Source organism: Pogoniulus pusillus, chromosome 8 (assembly GCF_015220805.1).
Source record: "Pogoniulus pusillus isolate bPogPus1 chromosome 8, bPogPus1.pri, whole genome shotgun sequence".
In the NCBI taxonomy this organism is placed as follows: Eukaryota; Metazoa; Chordata; class Aves; order Piciformes; family Lybiidae; genus Pogoniulus; species Pogoniulus pusillus.
The window spans coordinates 24,462,888-24,478,002 of NC_087271.1; the positions used below are offsets into that span (position 1 = coordinate 24,462,888).

Consider the following 15,115-nt stretch of genomic DNA (forward strand, 5'->3'; position numbering starts at 1 on the left):
CATATGGAAGGAAACACAGAAATAATTCACTGTCCCAGTTTCCAATAAACAGCTTTATGATTGTACAAAGTCTGTCCTGCATACATACACTCAAGACTTCTTTAAAAAATAAAAATATTTACCCCCTCAAATATTTCCTTTTCTCCCTCCTACAACTAGAAAAAGGATTAGGTTTTGCCAAAGAAAATGGGCAAGCAGCCAATATGCAAAGCTGGGTTTTAATGCAAAAATCTAAACTGCCTCCAAAGAGATTTTGTGCTTTGAGATTTGCAGGACTGGATTTTTAAGCCAGACGCACTGGATTTTGTGGGGTGGGCATTAATAAATTTGGCTACAGACAGCTGATAGCTACACTGAGCCAGATTTGCTGCCCTGTATCAGCCAGAAAGCTACTTTTATACATTCTACAATTTCCTCCATTAGGGTTTATAACAGCAATGCCACCTTATATCACTGTCTGTGAGATATTTCCTGACATGAGAATTCCAGCCTTTATAAAGGACTCGCATCAAAGTCACCCTGATAACCTGGTGCACATGCATAGGCACTTGGGATGTTTGCCACCAACTGATTTGCACCACTTAATATAACGTGGTGCTTTCACCCACCAGGACCCACTCATGGCTGCTCTACTGTGTCTCCCCGAGTCACTGACAAGTTTGGTGATCAGAGTTCAAGCTCAACATCTGAGATGTCCAAGGAGCAGTGGGAACACATCCTCAACTTGATTTCTACATGCATACCCTACCAATGTAGGCTCAGTACATGCAAAACATCCATCTAACACCTACACAGTGAGAACCTGGAGATTTATCTGTCTCTCTTTCCTACCTCTCCATCCAACCCTTAAGCTAAAAGTCCCTTTTGCAGACTGGAAGAGCACTATTTAACTGGGATCATTGCTTTTGCAGCATGGCAGCCAAAGGGCTGGAGGTAGGCTGTTCTCTCCCTCCATTTACCCTGAGGAAAGTGCAGGATCAGAGCAAAATTGTGCTTGCAGGGAGTCAGTGAATGGCCATGGGAGAAGGATGGAAGAAACTGCACTGATATAAGGCAGAAATTTCCATACTTCAGGAAATTAAAATGGCCCTGTATTTTCCTGTGTTGCAACTGGAGTTAGGGGAAGACCTCCCAGACCAGTGAAAAGTCCAAACCCTTTTCACTTGCTCAACTCCCCAAGTAAAATGAAAAAAGCTAGTGAGCAGGGGCTGTGGGAACAGAGATCTCATCCTGACACAAAGCTCCTTCCTTCTCTCCCAAAAGCCCTAACTCTGACTTATGCTTATCTGGAATCCTACCTAGAACACCTTGATATCATGGCAGTTCCCAGGCATTTCTACACACCAGACAACCACTTCACTTCGTATTTCATTAGATTTAATAATACTAAAATAAAGATATTAACTTGCAGTGAAAGTTATTTAAATTACTTTAAATTTCTAAAGAATCTTCCCTACATACTTGCCTTCAAGGCTTAGGGTTTGTTTTATTTAGAAAAAAAAATATTGGCAGAAAATGGTCACCAAGGAAAGATTATATTGCTCAGAAGCTCAAGGAGGCTGGATTTACCAAGTACTTTGGAAGCAGTGTGATAAATCCTGCATAACAACCACAGCACCTCTTACTGTGGGGCCGTGGCTGGCAGGACCACAGGCACCAGTCAAAGCCCAACAGACTCCATCAGCAACATATTTTCATTAAAATTAATTTGTTCTCAAAGAAACCTTACAGCATTCAACATAAACACAAAACAGCTATTTCCACCACGTGTTTTCTTCAATTTCTAACAATGACTTATCTATAACAACTTTAAAAATGCAATAAGCACCAAATACTATGATGCAGTTTAGACTGAATCTTTAGCCTTACTGTCAAAATAGCTTGTGTCATCCTCAGATTCCAATTGTGGGATGAATTCAGCTTTCTGTCGGAGTAATCCGTTCCAGTCCAAATCCTTAAAGAACCGATGCTGTTTCACTTCAAAGGCGCTACCTGAAATGAGCATCTTTTATTGAAGAGTATTTCTTTCAGTGCTTGCATAACAACAACAAAACCAATCCCTAAAAATATCAAGAGCCTAAGAGAATGTACCTGAGTACATTTGAGCCACCTATTTTCCAGGAATTTTGAGAAAAAAATCATCCTTTTACCAAAGTGGTAATGCAGGATAAAATCTGAACAATATTTCCTCCTTCCCACCTCCTTTTCCTGTTTGATGACAACACATGACTACATCGTCTGGAAAGTAGCATCTGTTGTTAAATTCCACAGCAAGTTGCAAGAATAAGATCTAATTAGCATCTTAATTTAAAATTTCCAAGCTCTAAGTAGTATCTTGTTCATGTCTGAATAAAGAGAGTAAACTCAGAGAGGTACTTAGCGTGTGAGTGGCTTCACTGTCATGAATAAACTCATTCATGTGCTTAAGAGAAGGCAAGGGCTTACATGTCTTCCTGAATTAGTATCTTTTGTTAGTAACCTCAGAAGCTTGGGTACCCAGAAGGAAAAAGTAAGGATTATCTGGCTACTACTATATGCATTTTTTTTCAAATGAAATCAATATTCATAAAAGATGCTACTGTATTTTTTAAAAAGAGAATAGCAGAGGAAAAGAGATAAAAGGTTTTCTGAGTGCCAGTGGCACTATGAGATGCCAAGTGGAACAGCAGTCTCAGCATTACAGCTGTCTAAGAAATATAAAAAAATATATATAATCAGTCCATCAACTCATTTTACAAGGTAAGAAACTCTCCACCTTTTCCATGACACAGAAATCTTTCAACTACATGGATTTGAAGTAAGGAAGAACATGTGAAAACCATCTGATACCATTATTTATTCATCACCCTTGTGTGCACATGGATTAGGTCTGCTGAATACCTATGCCTTTTGCAACTGTTACATATATATAAGTTTTTATTTTATTCTTCAAGTGTGGTTTCCAACTGAAATTTCAAAATTAAATCAAACTAATCAAACCAATGAAACAGACAACCTGCATTGTGAAGCCACCACATTGCACATATTATTGCAAAACAAAAGTGTAGCAAGAGATTATTTATGGTTATTTATGATCAAGAAATGAGAAGTGTTGCCTTGTAAAACTTCAAATCTTGCATTATAATGCAGAAAGATTGACACAAGCAACTGACTTTGCCAAAGAGATTATGAGACTTTGTTGTATGTTTGGAGAGTTTTACAGTACAGGCCACCGGGAATGGGTAAATTGTAATTTATTTTGTTACACCCAGGAGTTCAGATCTGTGCAGGGGATTAATCCCCCAGTCAAAGAGGACTTCAAAGAAATCTGATTATACACTGGTTCAAATGGAAACACAACCCTCTATCCTTTAATGGAACAGCACAAATTTGAAAGTTACATTGCCAAGCTAATGGTGCCACTTTCTTGCTTCCTAAACAAGACAGTAATGTCTGACTTGTACAATCTATGCTAATTCTCAGAGCTTCATCACACAAGATCCATTGAACCCAGTACAAACTATTTCCCATCTCTAGATGCACATTTTTCAACACAAGTGCGTGTGTGTGACTGGCAAGGTATCTTCTTTTCCTGCTTCTAGGTAGTACTTTCCTATACAAAATGCTTCTACCTGTTCCCATTCTTTCCAGAGGATTTTGGCGGAGAAGCTTAGAAATGAGGTCCTGGGCATCTGGTGGCAGTGCATCATCACCTTCTGGCCAGGCAATTTCATCTGGGGACAAAAAGAGACTTGACATTTTCTACCAACCTCATGACCAATTTGAATAACCATTCACATTCCTATACCAGAAATGCAGTGTTCAGTACTGCCCTAGAATCATAAATATCTTGAATTCAGCAGCTTGCATACTTAATATAATTCAAGCATTGACATTTTCCAAAATGCATAAAATTCAGCGTCAGCTAAAGCTGCTGTCAATCCAAGCAGTGCTTGTGGAGAAAAAAGCATTAAGAACTCTATTAATAAAGTATGAAATGGGACTCCCATAACAGTCCATAAACAATGACACTGACAATGCTGCTGCTGTATCTCACACCCGCACATTCCACGCTCATTGCACTTAGAACAGAGAGAACAATTCACAGGTAACGATTTCATGCATCATATTTAGTTCTCTGCTGAAATTTGCTTTTTTTCACAAAGACATTTGCCAAGACTGTTAAAATTCTATTGTTTCAAGAAAGCATTCCAAACAGGAAATGTTTTCAATGGCATATTCACTAAGAGAACACAAAGCAATCATTTGTCCAACTTCAAGCAGGAGATAGGTTGTAAAAAGCCACAAGATGTGAAGGTAATGAGTACAGGAGCTTCAAGGTGGTTTGCTTAGCTTTTTCCTTTTATTTCATTTACACAACAATTACTAATTGACTGACTCTTACAAAAGCACTAACCAAAATCAGGCTGAATTAGACCCGTTGGCAGTGGCCCCTTTAATATTCCCCATCATTCAAGTTAAAAGGCAGAGCAGAAAAATTTCCACCTTTTTATTCCCCAGTCCAACAAGGATTTGCATGACTCCTACTATCTAACAGGATGTTAAGCAAGTCAACAACTTCTGACAGCTGGAATCAGACAGAAGCAATTTGGACACAGAAAGAGAGTATTTTAAAATTAAACCCCACTATTTTATATGTAGTCTTTCCTGATTAAACTCTGTATCCTCGATACTTCCAAGGGTTTTATTCCACACCACACTTTGAAACTCTTTCTGAGCCAGAACAGAAACATACCACTGATCACTTGTCCAAACAGCTCTTCAGGTGTGTCCCCAAAGAAAGGAACACAGCCAACTAGAAACTCATACAGGATAACTCCCATGGCCCACCAGTCCACGGGCTTCCCATAGCCCTGGCGCAGGATCACTTCTGGTGCAATGTACTCTGGAGTCCCACAGACCTCAAGGGAAACACATAGAGAGCAAAAATTGCTTACAAATTGACGAATTCACATCAAACCTTATTTTTGTTCTGTTTTTGTTTCTCCCTCAGAGCTCTGCAAGAAGTCATTCATGTGAGGCTGGTGAGAGGCCCCGAGCACAAGCCCTACGAGGAGAGGCTGAGGGAGCTGGGATTGTTTAGCCTGGAGAAGAGGAGGCTCAGGGGTGACCTTATTGCTGTCTACAACTACCTGAAGGGTGGTTGTGGCCAGGGGGAGGTTGCTCTCTTCTCTCAGGTGGCCAGCACCAGAACAAGAGGACACAGCCTCAGGCTGCGCCAGGGGAAATTTAGGCTGGAGGTGAGGAGAAAGTTCTTCACTGAGAGAGTCATTGGACACTGGAATGGGCTGCCTGGGGAGGTGGTGGAGTCGCCGTCCCTGGGGCTGTTCAAGGCAAGATTGGACGTGGCACTTGGTGCCATGGTCTAGCCTTGAGCTCTGTGGTAAAGGGTTGGACTTGATGATCTGTGAGGTCTCTTCCAACCCTGAAGATACTGTGATACTGTGCCACTGTGATGTCTTGCAACTAACCACTATATGCTGTGAACTACTTCCATGGAGCAAGAGTCTCTATCTGAAGAACACATCTTCTGCAAAGAAATCATATCACATACCACGAAATGTTTCTGGTGTGGACAAGGCAGCTCAGTGGTTCTTTGGTGCATGTGTAATAAAGCATATGGGAAAAATGCATATTCTGTGTGTACAGGTCTGTCTGCTTGATGGATGTCTACTGGCACAGGTAGAGCTCTTAGGAACCGCATTTTGACAAACCTCTCATCTCTGTGCTAGCAGAATTTAGTTTCACAGATGCAGAATTAGCAGCACAGCATGATTACGCTCCAGCTTTTAAACTTGGAAGGTACAGCTGGCACAGACAAGGGCTAAGGAAATCATGCTGGAGATCTAAATTGCCTCAGGCTTAGAAGCAACAATTACAAAATGGTTGTGAAAAATACAACACTGCAAAGTGGAAGAATGTAATCTAGTGACCAAAGGGAGTTTCTATGAGAAAAAACAATTGCTACTCAGGAGCAAAGGGTGCCAATGCCCCAGGACAATTATGACTGAGATTTGGCACATCTGCAATCCCAGGTATTTTCAGGAAAAAAGAGATATTTTTTCATCCCAGCACACAAGGCACTGGTGTGCCTGCATCCAGTATAGCTCCTGTCAGCAACGCCCAGGAAAGAGCAACTCATTCTGAAAGAGGTGCGTGAAAGAACTATTAATTTATCATAGGGAAATCTATCTTGTTTTTTAGAACAACTTAGCTGGTTAAGCCTAGCAAAACAAAGGCTAAGGAGAAAAATCAGCCTTACTAAATATCATGGGAATAAATTAAAAAAGAAATCAATATATAAGACATCAGGCAAAATTACAAGAAGAAATATATACAAACTTGCCATGAACTTTCTAAGCACCAGAAGGGGGAGATCGTGGAACAACCTTCCAGCAATATCTATATTACATCCCTAAACCAACTTATGTTCACACCTGAACTGCTGCCTGAGCCACATTTTCAATACTCCAAACTAAAAAGTTTATGGTAAGTGCACCACTCTCAGCAAGCTGCAATAACAAACAATTCATGCACAAACGTGAGAATGGATTTGTACCTTTTCCTCCCATTCTATGATGCACTATATGCCATCAAAGCAAGTCAGGAAGTGCTACAAACTCTAATTCAGTCCCAAGACAGAACCCTGCATTTGACTGATTTGAGACAAAGTTGTCCAGCTTACCTGCTTATCCAGGAATTCCCTAGTATCCTTCTCAATGTGTCCCTCATAGAGATTAGTTGTAAGACTCATTAACCCAATTTTAGACAGTCCAAAGTCAGTTAGTTTAATGTGACCCATGGAAGTGATCAGGAGACTAGAAGAAAAAGAAGCAGCAAAATAATACAACATTCCATCATTTTCTTTCTCCAAAGTAATTTTTAAAAAAGAGGAACACAAGACAATTATCTGGAGATATTCAAGAATATTCTGGATGTGTTCCAGTGAGATCTGCTCTAGGTCATCCTGCTCTATGAGGGGGGTTGGACTAGACGATCTTTTGAGATCCCTTCCAGCCCCTGACTCTGTGATTCTACAGTGCTAAGCAAAACACCTGGAAGGGGCTGAATATCACAGAGCAGTCAAGGCAGCTGGAATTCAGACCACCTTCTGCCCTAATTTCATCAGTGCAGCAATAGCTATGAGATAGTTACCTGAAGACGCTCTTCCCACTCTTTCTCAGGGTCCCTCTGGTTCTACATCAACAGCAAGAGGTTCCAATAAAATCTCCTACATGTCAGATGCCATTGAATATCTTTGTCGTCCCTAGCTCCCCAGAGCTCCCCATGTCCTATTACCTATGGATAAAGCCTCCCAAGGACTGGCTCCCTGCTTCTGGCAAGCTACAGACTTACTTATCAGGTTTTAGGTCACGGTGAACAATCCCATAATTGTGTAGGTACTCCAATGCCAGAACAGTCTCTGCAAAATACATCCTTGCCATATCAACGGGTAGGGCACCAATGTTCTTGAGAAGTGTAGCACAATCACCTCCTGGGAAAAAGAGTTGTGAATACATCACAATACAGCATCAGTAAGAAAGAACAGCTATGGGTCCACTATACAAGACCAGAGTAAGTTTCCTGAAGGCTGTTTTTCTCAGCCCTGTTAACCTGAATTCAAAACCTCTCCCTGCACTCCATCTTGAGCTTCAAATAAATACTAAAATCTTAGGGAAGCCAAGATCCATGTATGTTCAGTATGCTTGCTCAAGAACTGTACAGGTGCCATTTCCAAACTGTAGGTAAGCCTTCAAGCAAGGGCAACTCACAGTTGTTAAGCCTCTCTGGACTTCTTTGCTTTCCAATACTGAGACAGACTAAGTCTTAAAAGAGTAAGTAAACACCTCTACAGCTACTAAGCAGCTCTCCTTATATAGGAAGAGGAAACCATGCCCTTGGACACAGTGGCAGACATGGAAACAAGTCTGTGAGCCAATGATTTAAGATTCTTAAAGCAACATCTGCCACAAATTCCATTCAGCCTCATCTCTACTTGCAGATAGGAATTAGTATTAAAATCTGTTCTGTCAATACATCTGTTTTCGTTCCCCTAACTTATCTGAAAGAGCACTGATATACAAACTATAAGTGTATTCCTCATAAACAGCCAAGCTAAGCAAGTTAGGCATAAGAAATTAATCCTATCCACTCATGGAAATATATTGCTTACAATATGATACAGTGATAAAATAAAATCAAATAATATTCCAAAGAACAAACAAACAAAAGCCCCAGCATAAAACACCACTGCATTTCTAAAAAGGCTGCTAAAAAACAGTCTGTTTCTTGATGATGTTTTCTACCCATAACACTAAGTAAATGTGCAATGGATTTAGCCATGCTATCCCATATGACAGCAGGAGGATTTCCTTCCAGTTTTCTATATGCATCTTCATGTTTCCTCAGCTCCTCTGCAATTGTGTGCTCTTAGTCACAGGGATTCACAAATGGAGTATCTGCACTAGCAGCAGCATGACTCATTTTCCAGCTTAGCCCAAGCAGTCTGTACACTCCTCCTTAAAAGGGCATCAGTGACCTCCCCTGTGACTGTGGGGCTGAGTGAGCTCTCTTTCCTGAAGGACTAGCACACATGAAGGTCTTCCTGTTTATTGTGTTTTACAGCAGTGCACTGATTGGTCCTAAGAGGCAAAAGCACATATCCTAGAGATCACTCAGAAATGCCATCTTTTCCAAGGAGACACTCTGCAGACACATGCCCATCCTTTCTAAGAGCCCTTTGCAGGTGTAGATAATGACAACCATACCTTCCACATACTCCATAACCATACATAGATGGCGCTTGGTCTCAAAGGAGCAGAACATGCTGACCACAAAGGGGTTCTCAGCAAATGTCAAGATATCTCTCTCCACAAAAGCCTGCTGGATCTGGTTTCTCAAAATGAGGTTCTGTTTGTTGATCTTCTTCATGGCAAAACGCTGCCGGGTGGTCTTGTGTCGTACCAAATACACCGCTCTAAAAAAGCACATACCAATAGGAAAAGTTCCATTTTCACTTCAAACTGGTTTAGTTTTGGTTGGTTTGTTGTTTCAATTTTGTTTTGTTTTGTTTCTTTTTTTTTAAAGCAGTGATGGATGCATGGATCCTAACAGACTCCATAAAATCCCATCTCAGTGTCAAGCTCCTCCAGAACAGAAGGAATCTCATGATGCTTCCTTTCAGAAGCTACACTATCTTCTTAAATTAAGCAACATTTTCACTGACGTGACTAACAAGGAGATATTTCAGACACAAACAACGCAAACTTCCTTAAGCATCAGTGCAGAGAGGCATGTATTTTTTTAAGACTACAGTCACCATTTCACTTGGAAAATTGTCCAAGATGTGTGGAATCAGCTCAATTTCTTTCTAAGCTCCATAAAATTAATTTGACACAACCCTGGCACAAGGGATTTCCTTCAGTAAAGTATCCCTTACATTTCTATCATTTGCAGATCATTAGATTCTTGCACATTAATAATACAGCTTGCAAATAAAATTTTCATCCAGTTTACCCACCTTATTGAATCAGTGCTTGTTTCCTTATCTCTGGAGTATATTACATTTAACATGGTATTGTATCTCACCAGCAGGGGACTATAAAATCCACCCACTCTAAAGATATATATGAGTAAAGATATATACAAGCAAAATTACCACCTCTCTCTCCTTTTCATAAAGTTACCTTTAAATCATGGAGCCTGTGCAGAAATATGACTGGAAATGTTTAAAATAGACAACCTGCCTTTCTGACCTCCTGTTTTGTCCTCACTGATTAAAAAATATGCTTATTCTTTTTTGTACATAGAGCTTCTAACAAATGAATTGCTGTTAACCCAGCATCCACTTCAACAAAACATCCAAGCACGTGCTCAGGTTTTGCTGTTATGACCTGAATATCCCTACTTTTCAGTTACAACCTAATGACTACCACCAGCAAGGATTTATGAACTGCAAAGACTCAGGAAGTGTCTTTTGTACAGAGCAGTTAAAATTTTAACTGACCAACTTCCTTCTGGATCCTTCAATGGATAATAAAATCTAAGAACTCTTTTACTGTATTACTTCTCACAGAAGATTTGCCCCAGTGTAATTTTAACATTTCTTTTTTGTATTTAAGGTGCTTACAAACAGCCATATATTACATTTAGAATCTGAATATATGGAAGATTGGAAAAGCATAAATCACTTCTCCATCAATATCCTACCTTTGCTGTTTTGATGGGTCATCGATAACATTTGCCACTACAGAATTTTACTGTCACTCACTTAGCCTTTAAACAAACAAATCACAGGACTTTACCAGACAGCATGAAAAGAAATAGAGGCTGCCTTGTTAAGCAGTAAGAATATGGGAAACTACATTTTTTATTATTCCTTAGGAAATCCCACAAATACACCAATCTAGGCAGTTCTGTGACAATATTTTCTCTAGAGACAGTGTTTAGGAAAAATACTTTTGTCATCTCAGTGTAAGGTATTGATATGTCCACATTTTATCTGCCTGCCATCATGAAATTGTGCAGAAATAGTTATTGGCAAAACAGGCTTGAGGTCACACCTGGGAAGGGCTTTAGAAAACTTGCACCACAGAGGGTTAGGACTACCACATTCTAAAAGCTTTCAAAGCAAGGCAACTAATCTTCTCAAGCTGGAAGCTCTATGTCAGTTCAGTGTGATGTAAAGACTTCACAGACAGAAACTATAGTCTAAATAACCCCAAGAATGTGTAAGAAACAGCACCTCCCAGAAGAGTGAACAGCATCTCCCAGAAGAATGCAAAAGACATCACAAGTGGGGAACCTCTGTAAGACCCCAGCACAATTAATTTATGCTTTGGACTCCACAAAAAAACAGTCACTTGCTACAGCTCTCCCTGAGTATGACAATAACAGTATTTTCTTCAAAAGCAGAATCTAAAACTCTTACCCATAAGCACCATTACTGATCAGTTTAATTGTTTCAAACTCTTCTTCAGATGGAGTTTTCTTTGACTGGACAGAGGCTCCACGGCTCTGGGGAAAGAAAATAGAAAGGGAAAGCAGGAATGACTTGATTCTTTGTATTGCTTTTTTAACCTTTCCTTCTTTAAGCAGCATTCTCCCAAACTCAATCTCTTTCTACACCATGGAGTCCTCAGTTTTAGAACAATCATCTGTAACCCTTTGTAGATTCCCTCCACAATTATTAGCACAGTCATTGGACTGTAAGATCGAGGCTTTTCCCTAACATTACACTTTCAAAATACCAATCAACCAAGGATTTTTAAAACCTAGAGAGTTACATAATTAAATGTTCCCAACAGTCCCTTACTAAAGTCAACTCTTTTCAATACCCATCACGTTTTACAAGCGCAGATACAAAGAATTTCTCCAGATTCTATTTTTCTGCAACTCTAAAACGTATCAACGCAACTTGATGATAATTCCTGTTTGCAACTTTCCAGCATTTCACCACCACGGCTTTTAAATGTCAGCACTTTTTTAATTAAAATTACTCAGCATTATAATTAATTCTTTTCTGTAGACTACTTCGTTCCCGAGGAAAAAAAAAAAAAGGCAGTAGACAGATTGAGTGTAGTACTGCTTTACCTCGACTGAATCATCTGTCTCAGGAGTGTCTGGGCTGTCATAGCTATTCAGCTGGGCCATTTCTGAAAAGAAAGAGGAAAGATTACTCCTAATGATCTCAATCAAACACTACTCTCTTTGTTTATACCAGACAAAGAGGATTTTAAGAGGTGCTTGTAGACGAGAAGGGCATTTTCCCCCCCTCTGTAAAAAGTCACCCCAATTATACAGTGATAACCTTTAACAACTTTAAGCTGTAGGCAGTATTTTATATAAAGATGAACATAATTAATTGTTCTAATTTCAGCCTGGCTTATTCTACATGGTTTCTATAATAGGTAAAAGCAATAAATGCAAGTTTCTGGAAACCAATAGCTAGTTAATATTAAAAGCTATTCCTGATGCCTGGTGGCACCTCTGTACCCCAGAAAAGAAAAAGAATTACATTTCAAGCAACCTCCCTCCATGAAACGTTTCTGATTCTGCAATATGCTGAGCAGCAGCAGCAGCAAACTAGGAAAGTCAGATAGTTTGGGCTACTCAGCTGTCTTAGGAGACACTATAAACTTTGCAAACCCAAATCCTCCATTAACTACTAGTCTCTGAACAGATACCACTGACATTTCTGGGTGCCCTCCTTACAGAAAGGAAATAAGGCACCTTGACATCTCCACATTTTTCTAAAGAAAATTTTCCTTTAGTAAGGGGAATTAGTGATGGAAAGGTTCTCTCCCATGACAGGGATCAAAGGAAATTTCCCTTTAATGTCAGATTTCAACAAATGCTATTAAATTGCATTTAACAATCTTTGGTAGAAATTTTCCCGAAGAGCTTTTCACTTGAAGTCAACCTGTCACTGTCATTCCAGTAAACACTGCAGAAGTTAAACTAGTCCTAACCAGACGACTAATTTATGCTAAAATTATGCTCTCCTGAGAAAACAAGAAGTATGGTTCAATTGCTGAAATATTCGGCAGCAACCTCCAGTCTTTGTCATACTCTCTATTGTTGCTGAGCAAGCTGTGAATGCTCACAGAACTTGTCAGAGAGGATATGCAGCTAGCAAAGTGCCAGGCAGAAATATTAACTCACAAATACCAAAGTCAGAACCTTCTGGGCCTCTGTAGGTTTACAGCATATTCAATTTGCCATATGCAGTTCTGGCAGCTAGCAAAAACCCTTTTTTTTTTTTAGCTAAAGCATGACTCTCTTTGGTTTTGCTGCTATGAAGATGTAAAAACATAACCTCATCTCCACCTAAAAATTCTTACTAATCCCAGTTTCTCGTGGAAAATTACAGCAGATTTGCTTCTCCCAGGGAAGACCAAGTGGGATGACAGAATACTTTCCAACCAGGCTACCAGCAGGCAGGCTGATCAAAAAAAATCAGATAAACTTACTTCTACTGTCCAACAGCACAGAGAAAACAGCTAAATCATAAAGCCATTTTCTACCATTGTTTCAACTATAATGCAGGGAGACATTATTAACATCGTAAGTAAAGAACTGTCACTGTTGATGTGCAATCTTTACTCCAGCAACATTCCTTTGAGACATAGGGCTGGAAAGGACAGTCTTGAATTTGACAGGAAACCAGAAAATAAGGAAGAACAGCCTAGAAATTAAATCAAAAAAATAAAATCCTCCTTCAGCTATGCAGTGATCAGGAGAGTTGGTTATCCTTTCAGCATTTTGGAGAGTACAAAACAAGAGTTCTCACCCTCCAGGGGATCCCTGGTGAGTCCCAGCTGGCTGATAATATAACGAGGAATGTCACATTTAATTCCTTGCCCTTCCTTGGCATGGCCTTCTGCAGCTTCTAACAAGTGGTAGAACTCTTCCGGATCAAACTCCTACAGAAGGTGGTCAAAAAGACAGAAAGGTAAAAGTTTCAGCTTCACAATTACAAAAAGTTTCTTGCCCATACAGGAGATCCTTCAGAAACACTCCAGGTTAACCCTGATCTTAGTAGTGATGCAAAACACTTACAGTTACAGCAAGCAAATGCATTCCACTACTCTCCACAAAGATGACAAGACATTTAAAGTCTGCTAGATGTCCACTGCCTTAGATGTGCAAATAGAAACAGGACAACGACTGTAGGAACAAAACCCAGGCTGTTGGGTAACAGTCATGATAATGCAAGCATTGATCTGGATCCAGCTCCCAGTTTTGTCACTTTAAGATGTGCCAGGGAAAGCTTTGTGACGAGGACTGAAGTGCCTTCTTCTGCTGCCTCTGACAGGTGAATTAAGCCAATATAAACCTCTCCTGCTTTCAAATGTCACTTTTAATCAAACCATACACTCACCCAATTCTGTAACTGTTCCAACCTTAGCAATTGCTAATAAAATTATTACTAAACCAGCAATTGCTGTTCTATCAGCAGAGAATATCTGACTTTCTATATATGACAAAATGCTGCAGTTTGTCTTAGACTATACAGTACATGATCATCTTATCAACTCAGTCTTGGTCTATGTGATCTGTAAGGTAAGAATAGATTCTAAGAAGATGTGATCTCTTTAACCATACTAACAGACACAGTTGGAAACCAAAGACAAGCTTTCAGCATCAAAAGCACTCTGCTTAGAAGCAAGTTCACCAGTTAGTTTTCAAACCTCATCATTCACCAACAATGAGCAGTTTTGCCACGGCTTCAAAAATCTTCTACGGAAATAGGAGGAACTACACAGCTGTGAGAGCATCAGAAAAGACCTGATCTGACTGTGGGCAACAGTATAAGAGACAAGACAGCACAGAACTGCAAATAAGTAATGGGAGATTGTGATGATGCAAAGATATTTGAATTATCAGAGAAAAAAGAGAAAAGACACACTTTTTCTTGATTGCTCTAAGCAACGCTACTTGGATACATGCTGTCGCCACAGACAGCAATGACCCAAGCAATAAAGTTTCTCCCTAGCTCCTCAGGAAAGGTATTAATCAACTGTCTGAGAACTGGCAGAAAGCAGGAGCCAAACTAGAGAAGACCACAGGAGAGAGATGGAGGGCAGACTGCAGTATAATCCAGAGAACAAGGTGAAAGCAAAAGTGGAGCCAGGGCAGGACTCTTCAAGATACAACTGGAAACAATTTAACAGTAAAGGACTGAAGGAAAAAAGGTATGGTAACAAAAAAATTCAAACACACAAAAAACCTGAGAATTTAAATATATCCTAGTTCTGTCTTCAGTAGATTTATTTAATCATTTGAATGCAGAAGGATCACTAGTAAGGGAAGACAGGTGCTATGGAAAGTGTCTGAAAAAAGAATAAATTACATACTTTTTCCCAAAGATGGATTCAGTGATGCACAAAACACATTATTATTATTTTCCTGAAGCTCCAGAGACTCAGTCAATAAATAAACATTTCACAATCCAAGAGGTAATACAAAGACTAAGGCCTACTAAGTTATGTTTTAAACATTTAAATGCCTTTATCCTTCGTTAAAGCAATCACAACCATCACAGCCAACAGCTGTATTGTCAGCTATTTCATTTACAAGGAAGAAGTAATAATGAGCTGTGTCACCTTAAGTC

General features: G+C 39.7%; 1 protein-coding gene across 8 annotated transcripts in view; it reads right to left on the reverse strand.

The window, feature by feature from the left end:
- Window positions 1-15,115, reverse strand: part of MAST2 (microtubule associated serine/threonine kinase 2) — a 193,575-nt gene that overhangs the window by 17,929 nt on the left and 160,531 nt on the right. For all 8 annotated transcript variants that reach the window (XM_064147647.1, XM_064147646.1, XM_064147645.1 and 5 more), the window contains 9 exons: window positions 13,292-13,424; window positions 11,593-11,654; window positions 10,931-11,016; window positions 8,769-8,977; window positions 7,357-7,495; window positions 6,686-6,818; window positions 4,736-4,901; window positions 3,612-3,713; window positions 1,870-1,992 (listed from right to left, as the gene is read on the reverse strand). In XM_064147647.1, the coding sequence (XP_064003717.1) occupies window positions 1,870-1,992; window positions 3,612-3,713; window positions 4,736-4,901; window positions 6,686-6,818; window positions 7,357-7,495; window positions 8,769-8,977; window positions 10,931-11,016; window positions 11,593-11,654; window positions 13,292-13,424 (1,153 nt within the window). The remainder of the gene's footprint in view (window positions 1-1,869; window positions 1,993-3,611; window positions 3,714-4,735; window positions 4,902-6,685; window positions 6,819-7,356; window positions 7,496-8,768; window positions 8,978-10,930; window positions 11,017-11,592; window positions 11,655-13,291; window positions 13,425-15,115) is intronic.